The sequence below is a fragment of the Molothrus aeneus genome, chromosome 16 (assembly GCF_037042795.1).
Source record: "Molothrus aeneus isolate 106 chromosome 16, BPBGC_Maene_1.0, whole genome shotgun sequence".
In the NCBI taxonomy this organism is placed as follows: Eukaryota; Metazoa; Chordata; class Aves; order Passeriformes; family Icteridae; genus Molothrus; species Molothrus aeneus.
Genome location: NC_089661.1, coordinates 4,396,226 through 4,413,571, shown reverse-complemented (window position 1 = coordinate 4,413,571; position 17,346 = coordinate 4,396,226). Strand labels below are relative to the sequence as shown.

The window sequence follows — 17,346 nt, the reverse complement described above, 5'->3', positions numbered from 1 at the left end:
TGAGGCAGAAAGAAAGGCTTGGTATTACAGATAAAATATACACCATATAAAAATAAGCAGGTGAAAATAATATTATAACAAACTGCAGAAACAAAGAAAGTACCAGAGCATACCCAGTAAAGAAACCCAGCTGCAAATCTGTATTTTCCCAGCCATGAATGAGTGTATGAGGAAAAGAACAGACTCTAGCTTAAATACAGGAAGACTATGGGATGTATTTAAAACTGGATGGAAATACATAGAGATGAAAAAATTATCCCAGTTTCCATGAAGAATTTGTGAGACAAATCACAGAGTGCTTCTTACAGATTTACCTATTAGGACCTACCTAAGAATTTAATAAATATTTTACCGGAAAAGATAAGAAATGGATGACACAACTTCATTAAGCATTCCTTTCTCATAAGAGGAAAACCCCCTTAAAGGAGGAAACCCTCGAGGAAAATCTTTTATTTATTAGAGGGAGACTGTGGACATAAGTCATCTTTTAAAAAACTTCCTATCCACGATCATATATGGAAAAAAATGCAATTCTGTGAAAAGCTAGAACGATACATGAAAAAAAAAAATGCCCTTTAGTTTTCTGTAAAATATCATTTTCCCAGCAGAAGGGTGGGAAGAACAGGAGCTGGTGGCCATCAGGGAGCCTTGCTAGGCCCTGGAAATGCAACAGGAGTCTCCTGAGGGCCCTTCCCAAAAAAGTCCCTGGAAATCCACACCAAGGCCACCGTGGCTAAAGAGCCACATTACGCTGCAATTTACTGCAGCACCAGCATTTCACAGTCACAAAAACAGCCTTGGAAGGGAAATCCAGGAAGGGAAATCCATAGTGTTTTGTAAATATACAGTATTTTGCAGTCCCCAAGTAATATTTTCCTAGCACAGTTTCTGTTGTGCACCTCAGAGTCTCCATCTTGAGTTGTCATGCATTTTCTCAATAAAGGTTTTCCTTCACAGAAGTGTACACTCCAAAAAAACCCCGAGCTATAACAATCATGTCACTGGTCCTACTGTTTACCATTATCTTCAAGGTTTTAGGGTTGATTTACATTGCGTTCCTCCCTATTTGACTTTAATTGTCTGCTTCAAGTTGTCAGGACATAACTATATCTTAGATTTGCATTGCATGAGGGGATCTTCTCCTTTCTCTATTGATCTTGTCTCACGGAGTAATTTAACTCAATTCTAATTTTCCTGTGCATGCGGGGTGCTCTCCATCCAAGGCAGTGAATTATGTGTATTCAAGTGGTGCATCTTATGAATCTTGTTAAGCTTTAGCGCCTTGCAGCCCGCACTGATGGAATATTTAATCACAGAAATGAGTTGGCAGATTTGATGTACAATACGGGGAAGCCTCGCGGCCGTGGCGCCGCCAGCAATTGAGGAACGGGGGAATTTGCCATTCATCAGTGCCATCCTGACAGCTTTGTATAACCTTCTGTTTTTCACTTATTTATGAAGATTAAAGGTACTTTAAATCAACAGTTTCTCTGTAGATGTATCATCTTTATTTCAGAAGTGGCCAAATTTTTCATCATTTACTAGGAGCTAAAGGAACTTCTTGCGCTGACTGTGGAAAAGTTGGAGCAGTTTTGTCATGACACTGCTGCAGACAATAAGTAAACTAAACAAGTAGAACTCTGTCTGTCTTAAAAACCACATCTCTAATTTTATAATTATCAAAAATTCAATTGCTTCTTCTCTAAGAAAGGTGGTGAAGGAAAACCAAAAGTAAAGATAAGGGAACCCAAAAGTAAAGTCACAGTGTTCTTCTAAAACGCAAGAATTGCAGTGTTGTTTTACTGTTTCATTTCCTGAGATCTCCACAATTTTGACTAAATTGTTTAAAAAAAAAGTTTTATGTGTTTAAATGTGAGAGATATCATATTTTAGTCAATTTTAATTAAAAAGCATTTGACATACACTGAAAAACCCAACGAAACCCAAACATTGAAAAACTCAAAAACCCAACAAATAAGCCTGCCTACATGTATAAAGAGAAAAAAAAATACTCTGAAATAAATGAAGTATCATGATGGAACTTTCTGCAAAGGTGTGGTGGAGTTTGTGTCATAATTCATAAAATTAAATTAATACTCTTCTAATGGTAATTAAAGATTCTCATTAAGAAGGGCAAATACCTCCCTAGTGTTGGCAATAAAAATGCACTTGGGACTTTAGGAGGTTATACAAAAAAAATCAATAACCTGCCATTTTATAATTAAAAGACAAAATAAATGTTAGGGAAAAGTCCAGTAAATTAGGAAAATTACCTTCAGGAGAGATTGAAAATATTGATTTTAATTTACAAACTATGTGAACTCTTCATGCCCTACTTCATGAGACAATTATAAGTCAGATTGTTAATTCTGCATACGTATTAGAAAATTGATTACTGTACTATGGGAATATTATTATATTTGTCATTAACACAAAGTCATTTATATAAAATGACTAATAACTCTGACTTTCTAATTTATGCAGGTTCAGGGTTGGTTCACTAACTACTCAAACGAGATCAATGTTAAATTCCTGTTTTCAACATAGACATACATCAGCAAGGAAATAAATTCTGCCTGCACCAAATACTGCAAATTCCATGAATGCCAAGTTAGGTTTTTTTATTATACTGTGCCACTTGTACCCTAATTGGAAGATTTTTATCTATCTCAGCAGAAGCTGTTTTTTAACCACAAATATGCGTTTGTAATAGTGTCCTTTTCAACAATTTTCATCACTTGAAGTCCCTCAAATTAACAAAAGTTTTTCAGCTTTGTCAGCTCGAGACTCAAATATTTCCATGAGTGGAGATTCCCCAGCTTGTGCAGACACGACAACCCGTGCTGAACTACCAGCCATGAAAAATGCTTTCCTGTGGGTGTTTGTGGGCAGCCTTCAAATCCCTCTGAAATCAACTGGATTTTGGACTACAAATAAGTTTGTTTTCAATTCTGTTCCTAAATTATATGTAAAAAATGACTGCTAGCCATGACTGACTTCCAGCAGACAAAAACTGAATCTCTAACTCCAAATTGCAATCAGAATCAGAATTTGGTCTCAGTCAGGTGAAGATATACATGTAAAATACAAAAACATCAAACTGAAAAACTAACTATAAAAGGTAAAGAAAAATGCTCAGGAAAAAATTATGATTCCACATACTCTATTTCTAGGTATGTCTACATACATGTATGTACTCTATATATAGATATATATTTATAGATAAGATTTTTTTGCTGTTGTTCCTTAAAGAATCCCTGGAAGAAAGTGACTGCACTACAATAAGAAATAAAATAAAATCTCATGTAAGACTAGGATATTACAGTACATTTCATGTTATACTAGCTATTTTCCAATAAAAAGTCATTCATATACCTTCTATATAAAGTTTATTATGCCCAGATAAGGTAAAATCTTGAATCACAAATGTATAAATGACTTGTAAATAATGTGAATCACACAAAGAAAGCAAACCTCACACCAAACACAGATTCTGTACTTTTGCATGTTTTAAAGAACACTAAAATGAAATATGGCCAGTGGGACAATCATAGAGCAATCCTTACCTGCATAGAACTCTGGACTATAAACTGCACCAACAACTGGATTTAATTTCCAGCCTGCAGCAAACAAAAACATAACAGTTAATATTGCAATTAGTGATAATAATAACAACTATTATTATGACTATAACTACTGTTGTATAGAAAATACAGACAAAATTACTTCAGGAAAGGTGATTGTAATTCAAGTTTCATAGTTATCTTTAATTACTGATCTTTAATATCAGAGTCTGAGGCACAGAAATAAGTAATGAAACAAGGCATTCACCAGACGTGTGGCATTTACTGGAGTGAATGGCCAGGTGAATTACCTTGGCTGAAATGCACATGGATTTACTCCCTCAAGCTCTGCAATGGAGCCAGCACTGTTTCAGGTGTCCCCATGGCCTCTAGTACAGGGCAGATGATTCTTAGCCACTTTTTGGCTCTGGTTATGAGCCAGAGGAGCCAGGACAGTTCATTCTCTGGACACAAACGTTTCTGATAAACCTTTGCTAGCGAGGGTTAGAGGGCAGCCAAATAACGGGAGCATTTTGATTCCACCCTGGCAAAAGGAAAGCACAGCTACAGCATGGCAATGCCTGCTGTGACAGGGAGGAGATGCTCCCTGGAGTGCAGGGGAATGCCAGGTCTCAAGGGCTACAAATCAGCCTCTGCCCTGCTCTTCAATAATCACTGTCCTCCCAACACTGCCACAGAACCCCAGCACAGAATTCACAGATCTGCTCTGCCTGTGTCTGGCCAAACTCCAAATTACTGCTTGTACTTGACACCTGATGCAGCATCCCCAGGCTGGCTGCAGACCCAGGGGTGTGCAAAGCACGAGGGGTGTTATCTTAATCAAGATAACCAGGCTGGAGGGACAGGAGGGGCAAGAGAAGAGCACAACCAAGTGCTGCAAACTCGTTCGTGCTCCCAGCTCTGGTGCAGTGCCAAATACTGCTGTGTGCTCAGCCACAGGTAGATCCACTCCCAGCTAACTGCAAACTCCACAGAACATCCCCCCAGCCACACTCTCTTTTTCCTTCAGTGAACAATTATTTTGAACCACTGGAACGGAAAAATTAGGGGTTTTCCTAAAGCACACTCAAATCAGAGGAGTGGGAAGCGCTTCTTGTAAATGGCAAAAGCATGTTGTAAACTCCAGAGCGATGGTACTTAAAATAGAACTTATAACTGCTTCTAGAATCAAAATACAATCCAGACACTGACAACAAGGCTCTTCAAAATCAAAAAAGCCACAATTAGAAGAGTTTAAATGCACCCTAGGTTTATTTTTGCCTTGGCTATATCAAGTAATGCAAAAGGACTGTGGAAAACCATAAAACATCAAGGCATTATAAGACTGAAAAAGTGCAATGCAAAAATCTCAATAAAAAACAAACTATTCCCACCCTTTCAAGCTACCTCTATCTCATGCACAGTAATTATTTCCCAGTAATTAACTGTTCAGTAAAAGAGGGGAGGGGTGGTTTTGAAAGGTAACTCATGAGTAAATTCAGAGTAAGCAGTTTTGCATGACAACTTTTCTGTAAAAGTGACTGCAGTTCTTCTTGAGCCAAAAGACAGTTAAGGAAGATGGAAAATGTCCAGCCAAGAAGGGCTAAAAGCTTTTTCCTCCTGAAAATACCACAGGAGTTTTACCTGATCATTCAATTTCACATTGCACAGGATTATATTTAGGAACATCAGAGCATAACCCATCTCTTAGCCAAATTTTGTGTGATAGAAAATCATTCAAATTTTGAGACTTTGGGTAAAAATCTAACTTTACATATGTTAGGGAATATCCAATATTTCAAATGCAACACTTCCTCAGAAGACCACTGATCAAAACCATCCAAAAATGAAAGATTGGACAGAACTTTAGATCTGTCAGCTTTTGCTGTCAAAGCAGCTGACAGACATCTCTCAGCTTCTAAGTTACACTAACAGTGCCACAATTTGTCTGAGAGAAAGAAAAAAAAATCATCTTGGAAGACACAGATTGTTCTTCACAGCTGAAAGGCAGTCTCATATTTCAGCTCCTTACCACTCTCCCAGTGACGGCTGTCTCATCTAACTTTTTGAAGCCTATGGAGGAAATACTTCATTCATGGTGAAAATAACAGTAATTAAACTTAACTTTATCTTGTCAGCCAACAATGTGCTGGCCCATAGCTGTGTGGGTTAATCAAGTGTGATGGGAGTTGATGTATCTGAGAGAGCAGCTGCCAAGTCACCCTTCTGCAGCAGCTGGAGGAGGCAAATTCTCGGCTGTGGGTGTAATTTTGTGCATTTTTCTTACTGTCACAATATTAATCTCCTTCTTGAGTTGAAACTGGAAAAGCTTGAAACTTAAAAATCAGCCGAGCAAAGAAAAAACCCTCTGCCTGACCCAGCTCCCCAGTTATCCAGAGAGGCACATGTGCAGCGTGCTGGAGGGAAGGGAATGATCCTGGGGGAACAAGCTGTGGTAGAAATGGGGTGCAGCAACACAAAGAGGATTATTTTTGCTTCATAGACTGGAGTCACCATGGCCAGAGAAAGGCTTGGGTAGGAAAGAACCCTGTGACTCCATTTCCTTCCCTGCTGTTTGCTATCCAGGGAGGGGGACAGGGAGTTAGAGGGGATTTAACTGCGCTAATAGGCACTAGATGTGATTTTAAATCTAAATTTAGAGCAACAGAAGGCTCAAATCCAAAGCACCACCAGTATAAACTTTAAAATATATTTATCCTATTACAGATCTCTGCTTCTTGTTCCTCCTTTATTGCTGCAGTTCTCTGAATGTACTTGCCCATAATTCTCTGTGCCCTACAACCCTTGGATGAGCATCCTGAATGGAAATATGGGCATCAGAAGAAAGTACAGCTGTGAACAGGATAGGTTGGAACATCTAAAAATGTCTCAAATATTTTTGCTAACATGTACCACTCCTGACATTGAATTTCTTTGCAAAGAGAAATCAGTTGTATCTCCATAGCACGAGGTGAGCCATCAATATCATCCTGACTGATAACAAACCCACAGAAAAAGCTCTCCCAGCAGCTGCTCATTTGGGGAGTCAAAAGTCACTGGAAGCATACTTATTTCAAAGACCATTTAGGACACAAAAGCACACCACTTATTTGAACAAAGCTGTACATATTCTTTAAAAAACCCAAGTTTTTGTGCCTTGAAATCTACTGACTTCTGCAATCCTATTAACAACATGAGCCCTGTTATCAAACAACCAGCTGTAGTCAGGAATGAAACACAAAACAGAGTGTATCTTGTTTTTAAATTAAAATAAATGTCAGTTCCTGACGTTTTGATGGAACACAATATGTGCCCCAACTACCTTTTGAATACCTGCCAACAACATGCCAGTCACAACACACACTTGGAAAGATAAAGAGAGGCATTAAAAAGTAAGTGGTTCTGAAGCAAACATAAAGGCATGTGCAAACAAAATGTTTCTGGCTACCTGCATCAGGAGAAATTCTGAAAATTCTAACGTGCTGGTGGAAAAAACTGGCCTTATAGTTTATTTAAAAAATGAGCCCTTTACTTCAGACAACAATAATCTTGAATAAATAATCACCTCTGGCAGTGGTTAATTCCTGACAAAATGATAAAGAACTAAACTCGTACCATGCCAGGATGACTGATAGTATAAGCACGGAGGAAACCAAAGGAAGCCCCTTAGACTTCATTCCTTGTTGCTTGGGATGATTATGCAAGAGGGACGTGATTGTCCTTGTGTGTTTACTTTAGGGGACTTCAGACATTAAAAAAAAAAAAGGTAAAAAAGATGAAAACAATCAAAAGCTATGAATTGCAAGCAGAGGTTTACTCGGTGGATACCTGGCAAAAGGTGTGTGTGAGAATATTCTGCATGCAGCACCTTGGATGTCTGGTTCACAATAAATAAATGCTACTTATTTATGCACTGAACAGGCTATTTCATACTTTTGGTGAGATCTGGATCTGATGGAACAGGATGGAAAATGACAAACAAAACACTTCAAGTGGGAAACAATTAACAGCAGATTTTATTCATCCTGCTCTTGGACATTAATAAATGAGAATGTGTGACCCAAGCAATCCTGCAGGGCAGGACATAGATTTGAACCTCCTCCAAAACCACATGGCTAAAATCTCCCATCTCCTATTGCCAGCATTCTCTTCCTTCAGCACTGCCTGTGCTGATATGTCAAGTTATTTGCTCATGAACATTTTCATAGCCTTAGGATAATATGAATACAAAATATGCATCATCATTTACAGAAAAACTACTTTTATCATTGCAATATAGCAGGCAGAGTTCATAGCCTCATATGCACATGGTTAATTTAGCTCTGTATTACAACAAAATCGCTTTATGTGATCCAGTCAAGCCTCGTGTCTCTCTCTAGATTCACTGGGATGCTTCAAAACCAATAAAAGCCAAGGAGATTTTCCCATCTGCATAATTTGCCAAGCTTCACATCTACATTCAAAATGAGGAAGAAAACAGCTTCTAAGAAAGCATGAGGAAATTCAGCCCCTTCTTCTCCAGATCATTTTAACTAGATCAATTATCACGTCACATGAAAACCATCACTGTGTTTTATTTCGCTGTGTTACAGGAAAATGATGAGCTTTATTAAAAAATAAAGCCACTGTGTGCCCTGGATTTTAGTAAAACCTCCCTAATGAGACCTCAAATACAGAAAATACGATCCATTATATTTCAAAATGGAAAAGAGTCTAATCTACCGCAGGAAACCTTTATGTGCACATTTCATCTGCTTTCCACTGGATGGGAAAAACTGAATTAAATTGAAAACCAAATACCAACAACTACAGAGCCTAGCAGAACTAAAAGAATAATTGCAATAAACTTCAGTTCATGTGCTATTGTTTGACATGACTGAGTTAGGAACTTGTTTGAATTTGAATTTTCTGAACCAGTAATGGCACACTCAAGCACATGATCCAGCAATTCCAAAGGAAACATTTAAAAAAAAAATTTATTGTTTCCAAATGCCTTAAATAACTGTCAATTCTTTTTTTGTCATAAATGTACATTACACCAACTTAGGTCAGTATTAGATTTAATTTTATTTTTAGATAGCTTGGAATTCTAATTTCTCCATTAGAATGAAAAGAAGGAAGATGGAAGCAGCACCTGGTACCAGTCTCCCTTCTTCTAACAAATTGTGGAAGGAAAATATGGAAAATGATCTTTGACCAGATATGTGCCCTGGTACTAAAAGGTTCTACAGGAAAGACATTCTTGTTGGTCTCCCTCCCTCCATCCCCCAAACCCCCATCACCACATTATCACTGCACAAAGCTGAGAACATCACTCTCTCACCAGGCCCATGTCCTCCACAAAAGCCACTGGGGCTCAACACTGGGATTCCAATCAGGGGGATTTTGGGGTCCAACACTGGGATTCCAGCCACGGGGATTTGGAGTCAAACACTGGGATTCCAGCCACAGGGATTTGGGGTCTAACGCTGGGATTCCAGCCAGGGGGATTTTGGGGTCCAACACTGGGATTCCAGCCAGGGGAATTTGGGGTCTAACACAGGGATTCCAGTCAGGGGGCTTTGGGGTCCAACACTGGGGTTCCATTCGGGCCCAACACTGGGATTCCAGACAGAGGGATCTGGGGTCCAACACTGGGATCCCAGCCACAGGGATTTGGAGTCAAACACTGGGATTCCAGCCACGGGGATTTGGGATCTAACACTGGGATTCCAGCCACGGGGATTTGGGATCTAACACTGGGATTCCAGCCACCGGGCCCAACACTGGGATTCCAGCCAGGGGGATTTGGGGTCCAACCCAGGGATCCCAGCCAGGGGATTCGTGCTCTGCCCACCCGGCTGGGCATCAGCCAAGCCCTGCAGAGGTGGCCTTCCTGCCCAGCCCCATCGTGTCCCAGGGAGGCAGGAGGTGCAGAGTGGGAGCCCCCAGGAGCAGTGAGTGCCCTGCTGGGCAGGACTGGGGGGTGGCATGCAGGGACAGTCGCCCCGAGCAGGGGCTCATGCACTTACCGTTCGTGTAAGGGTTGACGGTCTTTTTATTTGTCATTACACGTGCTGTGGCATTATTTACCTAAGCACATAGAACAGGGGATTAGAAAGGGTTACAGGCAGGGCCCGTGTCACTATTAAAGGCATGCATTATTACTGCTATTAGTCATGTGAAAATAAAATGCAATTTAATTTATAGAAGGCAACAGGTGCATAACAAAATCATACTATTTATAATTACATTTACTTTCATAACCATTTTAACTTACAAATCATTTCAATAAAGCAACATCATATCATTTAAACTTTAATAAAAAGACATTAAAAGCAAATTAAAAGGTACTGCATAATTTAAGACTTAAGAGCATGCTTGTATTCCATGATAACACTGATACAATAAATACTCAAAACAGAAGAAAAAGAAAAAGATTATATGAAGGAACATGCAGTGGAGTAGAAAGGAAAGAGACAAGGTACAAGGAAACAAAGAAAATGTCAAAAAAGGGACAAACGAATTTTAGCAGTGTGCAACATAACCCTTTAGAAGAGAAGTACCATTGGAAAAGCAACATCTAGCATTCAACACTTGGAACAAGAGCCTTTTTCATTGCAAGAATTAACAAAATCATTCAAGCTTTAAAATCACAGCTAACAAAAGGATAAAAAGAGGGTGCATTATTTAACACAATATGGAGTTAACAATCTGAGTAAGATGTGCACGAAGTCATATCCTCAATCCAATCAGTGCCTCCCAGGCTTGCTTAAAACGTACACTCAATTACAGGCGTACCAATATATAGAAAAAAATGTAGCATCAAGAAAACTTAATACAACAAGTCAAAAAAATCCACGTGGTATATCAGCGCTAAATACGTGAAACGGCAGATGGACTTCTCCACTTACCATTCAGCACCATCGCCAGCATGGGTATGTATACAGTTACCATGGTTACTGAGAGTTTGGTGAGGGCCCTAAGCGCTACCGTCGAGGGGGAAAATGAAAAGGCAAAATATGCAACATCTTACTCAAAAGACGACAGCATTTTCAATTGGTAATTCTTTCTTTTTTTTTTTTTTTTTTTTTTTTTTTTTTTTTTTTTTTTTTTAATTCTAACAAATACGACTGAGGCAGTGTTGAAGGGGATCCAGTGGCACGGCAAACGTGGCTGGAGGTTTTTGGAGATGGGGATGGCTCAGGCCACCCAGCTTCCTGAAAATTAAATGTGACAATTGCTCGCTCTCTAGTCTGGCTTTGTTTCTTGTGCATCTTTTTGGATGCTTCTTTCCCAATCTGAATTTTTTGAAAGCCACTGTGGATCCCACATCAACCCTGCAGCAACAAAAAGAAAAAAAAACCAAAAAAAAAGGAAAAAAAAAAAAAGGAAAACAAAAAAAAAGAAAAAGACAACCTTTTGTTTGTTTTTTGTTTTGTCTGTCACACTTTTTTTTTGTTGTTGTTGTTCTCAATTTTTCTAATTTTTTTTTTGTTGGCTGTTTTTTTGGAATCTACTGCACCCATTGATTTACAAAACATCCAAAATAATAACTTCAAAATATTAAAGCTTTCTTTTTATTTTGTTTTCAAATCTGTCATCCACCTTTCAGCAACAATGACAATAATAATAATAATAATAATAATAATTACAAAAGAAATCATAATAAAAAACCCAAGTAAGGCCAGATTCTCTCTCTTTATATATAAATATATATATAAACAATGGGAAGGGGAAAGGGGAGCACACAGAAGACACCAATGATGCATCTGAAACAACAAATGAGAGTGAAGCAGACATTTATAAAAAAGATGAAAAGGAAAATATTTTGAACATGCACCTCGATTTTACGGCCCTCTACCACGGTGCCGTGTAATTTCTCCCTCGCCCTGTCCGCATCAGCACTATTTTCGAAAGTTACGAAACCAAATCCCTGCATGCAGGAGGGAGAAGGGGGGAAAACAACATGCACATTATTATTTCAGTCAATGACCACTTGTTTGCTTATGTTCTCTCTCTTTAATTTAATATTTTTCTTGTCCTCGCTTCATTTCTGTAACATGCAAATTAGAAAAATTATAGTTGTATTGAGATGTGCAATAAATAAGCAACAAATGTGAACAAATTTTTTTTTTCCCTGTCATCAGTTAGATAATACCCTCTGAGAAAGTCAAAGAATGATACCAAAAATACCTTTCTACATGTCACTACAGAGGAAAATAAATCTAACAATAAGAAAACGAAATTAAAATAAATTACAGTGTTTTCACATAGAAAAAAATGAACTAATGAGAAAAGAAAATGAACCACATTTTAATGACATGCAGATATCTCAACGAAATAAAAAACATGTGCACAAAATCCAACACTGAATGTCAATATACTCTAAACATTGCCTACTTAGTCATGCTGTTGTGATCATAAGAAACACTGTTCCCATGCAACACTAGGGTAACTTAAACTTTTGTCAAACTATACAGCCTTTACTTATTTTTTTATAAAAGGAAAAAAGGAAAAAAAAAATAAAACTACCAACAAAACAAAAGTACTTTCAGAACAAAGTATAAACTTTCTTGTATTAACAGATCAAAGAAAATCACATGATGTGAATAGAAAAAGAAACTCTGATAAAAGAAGAAAAATGCAAACGTTTTGAATAAGTTTAACTGCTTCATTTACTTGTTCTGCATATTATTTTCCACATATAGAACATGCAATTGGTAAAACTCCAGAATCCCATGCTAGTGGGACAAATCTGAAACTCTGCTTATAACAAATCTCCTCCTTTATAATACTAGACTAAAACAAACACTTAAATCCTACTAAAATGCCTTTTATGCCCTGAGTTAAATTAAACACTGCTTAAAATGGCAAATATTTTGGAAAAATCTGACAGTGAAGAACATTTTAGAAACATACACCAACCCTTTGAAGTAATTCTTGCATTAGCACTACAATGCCTTTGCATGCCTCCCAAAATTATCCAAACAAACCCTCCTCTACATCCCTGAGCTTTCACACCCAGACCCATTTAGAAGTTGCTTGTGGTGCTTGGCACACAGGCAGTGCTTCCGTAGTTTAAGTGGTCCTAAAACCGCATTTATTTTTATTTTTTATTTCTGTTTTAGCCTGAACTCTGTTCTGCTCCTGAGCAATCAGCCACTCTTCTGCCTTTGCTGAGTCTTGCCAGTCTTCACCCACTAGGAACACTCTCTGCAGTGCTTCCTACTACACAAAGTGACTGGTTAAAAGAAAAAAAAAAAGGGGAAAATAATAATAAAAAGAAAGGGAAGACATTTCTACATTCATTTACACAAAGGGGAAACCAAATATCAAACTAAGGCAAAACTGACACCAAGCAGTGAGAACAAGAATGGGTATGGACTGCAGAACTAATTAGTCAACTCTCAGGATAATTCCCTGGGTTATTTGGGTTCTTTCACCTGCTCAAATAACTCAAAGAACTGAGCTATTTATTCCTATTTATAATGTAAAAAGGGCCATTTATGTACAGCAGTGTCTCTCTAAAGCAGCTTGAGCACAGCTACTCGTTTTTCCTGTTTAAACCCAGCCTGAAGCCTGAGCTGAAGCCGTTCTCACAGCTCCTGATTCTACACATTTTCTCCACACCACTCTCCACAACTTTAGCACAAGGCCACGACCTCACTTGCCACAAGGCACTGAGGAGGGAAATCTCTCTTTTTCCCAAAGCACCGGGAGTGGTGAGAGAAAGCAAATCCCCGTCCTCAGCTCTAATCTTCATGGCTTAGATCCCTGTACAGGCTCTTCTTATACCTAAACCCATCCTCAACTTTCAACTTTTTATTTCTTCTGCAAGTGCTTTGTCCCATCTTGTTCAAGCTCTGTAAAAAACCCTCCTAATTTAGGATACCATTAAGAAAATTTCACAGCAGAAAACATCACTGGGTCCATGGATCTAAGCAGAGTAACTCCATTCAGTAGCAGAAATTCCCCCAATTCTGTTTGTTTTTTTCCTATTATCTTGCCTGAGAAATTGTCCCCTCCTGGAATGGAAAACATTTGGTGGGAGTTTAGTCAAAATCGTCTGTCACTCTCATCAGCTCACAGTGCTACCAGTTAACTTTTGTTCAAACAGCTAAAGAGAAAGATAAAAACCTAATTATACTAAAAAATTAGAAAAACATACAAAGTGGAGCCACAAGCCAAGATAAGACAGGAACTTCAAAGATTCTGAAAATAATACTCATTGTCATTTTTTAATTTCTTATGTTGTACTTATTCCCATAATCAACACTACTTAACTTAAGCTCTTACTATTTATGCAAATCTTTAACTTTACCTGGCTGACAGAGAAACTCAAGAACAAAACAAAGATTCACCCATCACACATTCAAATACCTACAAAACCACTTTAGCATCAATTTAATTTGCAGCTGAGTTAACAGCTGCATTCTATTAACTGGTAATGCAAAAATATGCCTTTTATTTTTAAAATCTGTCGAGTGATTTAATAATAGCCAAGTTAGTATGTGAGAAGGTTCTGATTTAATTTGGGAGGCACTTTGGAGTTCTCCTTATTTGAAGAAATAGGTGTTAATGTAATATACACTAGATACACAGTAATAAATACACACATAAACAGATTTCTGATGTATATATAGAGCTGTCTAGAGCAGTGATTTATAACTGATAGAAAATGGTCAAAAATTCAAAAGTCATCAGTGCTGCTGTATATTTTAGCAAAGCTTTCTTCATTATGATTACACATTCAAATAAGTAGAAATTTGGAGTATGACTCATTGATTTAGGGTTTTCTTTTATGGAAAGACTCCCTTCTGCAAAATGATTTTATACTTTACAGTGGTCTTCTAATATTATGTTTTTTGAATATGCAATTCCATTTTTCTTAACTATTATGGCATGAGAATGAGATTCCTTCTGTTGTTTTTGCAACAATTGTTTAAAACATGAACTATTAGAATAAAAAGAAAGAAAAAGAAACAGAAACAAAAACAATTTTAGCAATTCTTATGCCAAACTGCAGCTAGAAACAAATTTGAATTCTGATCCTGCAAACTTTGTTACCTGTACTCAGTCTGAAACCACTTAGTAGTCCTTTCAGTTTCAGTGGGATTTTATGAAAACATAGATAAGCACTGCCAGGAATGGGACTTTAATCTGGTGCATCTTAATTCCTACAGAATGGACACGAAATGATCAGATTAAAAAGAAAAAAAAAAAAAAAAAAAAGAAAAAGAAAGAACAGAAAAAAGATGTCCCTCTCATTCCTAACATTTATTTTTCCTTAACTTTCCATTTAATTGAGAGACTCTAAAGATACTTTGGCAAATGAAAATATGACAATACTCTGTAGCTGTAGCTGAACTATCTGTGAGCAAGGGGAGAGGCAGCAGCCCTGAGCTGTGAGATGCACCCAGCCCTGCCTCAGGCACCTCCAGCAGCTCCCTGGAGACAGCTGGGCTGCAGCCCTGGGGGAGCAGGAGCACTCTTGAACAGGTCTGACCCAAGAGTGTAACTGAGGCAGGGATGTTACAAACCCAGCCAGGAGAAGCTTTCCCTTCTCCAACCCTATCCAGGATCTTGCCTTCAGCACAAGGCACTGGGGTGTTTTCACGCTGCAAAGCCAACATCAAAACAAAAAGCTCAATTTGGAAACATCTCCTTCTGCCATCCCCCAAAACTCGAACAAAACCTTACACTTGTGCAGGTGTGGTGGTTAAAACGCCCACCTGGGGAAGATTTAGTGGCTAAACAAAAGTTTGAACTGCCCCCATGTGTGCTCAGCTCCACCCTGTCAGCACAAGCAGCAAAGGTGGCCAGTGGGGGATGGCTCTGGAAATTAATGGGATTATGCAGCAGCAGCAGGTCTGGACAATCCATGCATTTTGTAAACATTGCTGAACAACCATAATTTAACAATAATAAATTTTGGCCAGAGTAGGAGATTCTAAGCTACCAAATTCCATCCATTTTAGTTGTTTACGGAAAAAGTGATGAATGTTCCAACTGAGTTTGGGCTGGCAGGCAAGGGGACTAATTAATGTCTGAGTAATAAACAAGGAGACTTCAGCTGTTCCATTTAGGTTTTAAAAAAAAGTGAAGGCTTTAATTTCCGAAAATAAATATTAACAGAATTAAAATACATCTGATTTAAGATAGATTTTTGATGTATATGATTCTTTAATGACAGGTTATAGAGCAGGGATAACATTCCATCACCAATAATAAATGATATATGAGTTACAGGAAGATTGAAACATTCGTGAATAAACTTTTTAGTGTGTCTGACATGGCAAGAAAAGGAAAAAAAGATATGCATATGACAGACATAAACCCCTATAATGCAGCTGATAGCACAGGTGAACACACTGGGCTACAGTTTTGCACCATCTGATGCTGTCCTGGCCATTCTATCTTGCTTTATTTCTTAAATACTGAATAAATTGAAGTATGCATTTAAGGCAAAGTAATTTTTGGAAACAAATATTAAATGTTTGCAATACAAAAAGAACTCTTTTAATAAAATAAATGCTAAAATAGATTGTTTTCAAAGGGTTGGTGTACTAAGGCTTTAACTAAAGAGGAAAACATCTGCACTTAATCTGGAACAATCACATATTTTCTCAGCTAATTACTAAAGAGGATAGTTATTAGGTATCATTGTCATCTTTCATTTTGATAAAGGAAAAAAAATACCTGTACTAATACAAACCTGCCTACGAATATCTTTAATAACTATGGACTCATAAAATAAATGAAATAATTACCCTTGAAGAATAAGGACAGCAAAAATCAACATTCCCATGTAACAGATGACAGTTTGGAATAGTTAAAATTACCCCCTTTAAAAGATATGAGTCCAATGATTTTCATACTGCTTAGAAAACTGACTGACAGCTCAGAAGATGTTTTCACTAACATAAAATTTCAGACATTATTTTGTCACAGCAGTGCAGTTGTTTCCTTCTACTCATATATTTTAAACAAAACAAAAAATTCCACAGGTGAATTAAACTGCTTACCTTTGAGCCTCTCTCATTAAAAATAATTTCAACATCTAAGATTTTACCAAATTGCTGCAAAGAAACAGAAAAAGTTACATGAAAATTAGATAACTTCAACTCTTCTATCATTTACAACACAGACGTTTGTTTCAGGAAATGCTGCAAAAGTTTACAAATGTTAAACAATATAAACCCAAATATTTTAAACACAAAAAGAAAGACAACACTAAAAGGAGTCAGATCAATATTATTTCTAAATTGTGTGCATCATTCTGCTCATTGCACAGAGGAACTTGAAGCTCAGTGAAGCCCCTGACAGAGAGGAAAGAGCATTAAACTGAGAGCACAGTGAAGTAAAAGTCACAAATTTCAGCATTTTCCAGAAGAGGTGAAGGAGTTTGGTCACTTCTGCATTACAGGAATAAGATTAAATCAGGTGGGAGTTTTGTTGCTGGCTTCACGGACTGAGGATTTCTTTCCACCCTTGCTGAAATGGGTAACCATTATTCCCTCAGAAGTTTTGTCTTATTGGAGCAAAATTTGGAAAACTAGAATGGATACTCACTTTGGGGGGATTTTTTCCTCTGCTCAAAATTGTATTTTTAGTATATTATTAGAAGTGACTGTTATTCCTATTGACCTTCAACAGCACTCAAGTCTTGTTTGCACACAAAACAGCTGAACCCAGCTGCTTGTCCCAGAGAAAAAGGCCCTGTTGGATCTGCCTTAGGAAGGGAATAAATGTTACAACAATTTCTGTTAGGACACATCTTGTGAGGTGACAATGTAATGCA

General features: G+C 37.7%; 1 protein-coding gene across 34 annotated transcripts in view; it reads right to left on the bottom strand.

The window, feature by feature from the left end:
* Positions 1–17,346, bottom strand: part of RBFOX1 (RNA binding fox-1 homolog 1) — a 1,178,577-nt gene that overhangs the window by 75,475 nt on the left and 1,085,756 nt on the right. For all 34 annotated transcript variants that reach the window (XM_066561182.1, XM_066561192.1, XM_066561190.1 and 31 more), the window contains 4 exons: positions 16,571–16,624; positions 11,386–11,478; positions 9,575–9,635; positions 3,567–3,620 (listed from right to left, as the gene is read on the bottom strand). In XM_066561182.1, the coding sequence (XP_066417279.1) occupies positions 3,567–3,620; positions 9,575–9,635; positions 11,386–11,478; positions 16,571–16,624 (262 nt within the window). The remainder of the gene's footprint in view (positions 1–3,566; positions 3,621–9,574; positions 9,636–11,385; positions 11,479–16,570; positions 16,625–17,346) is intronic.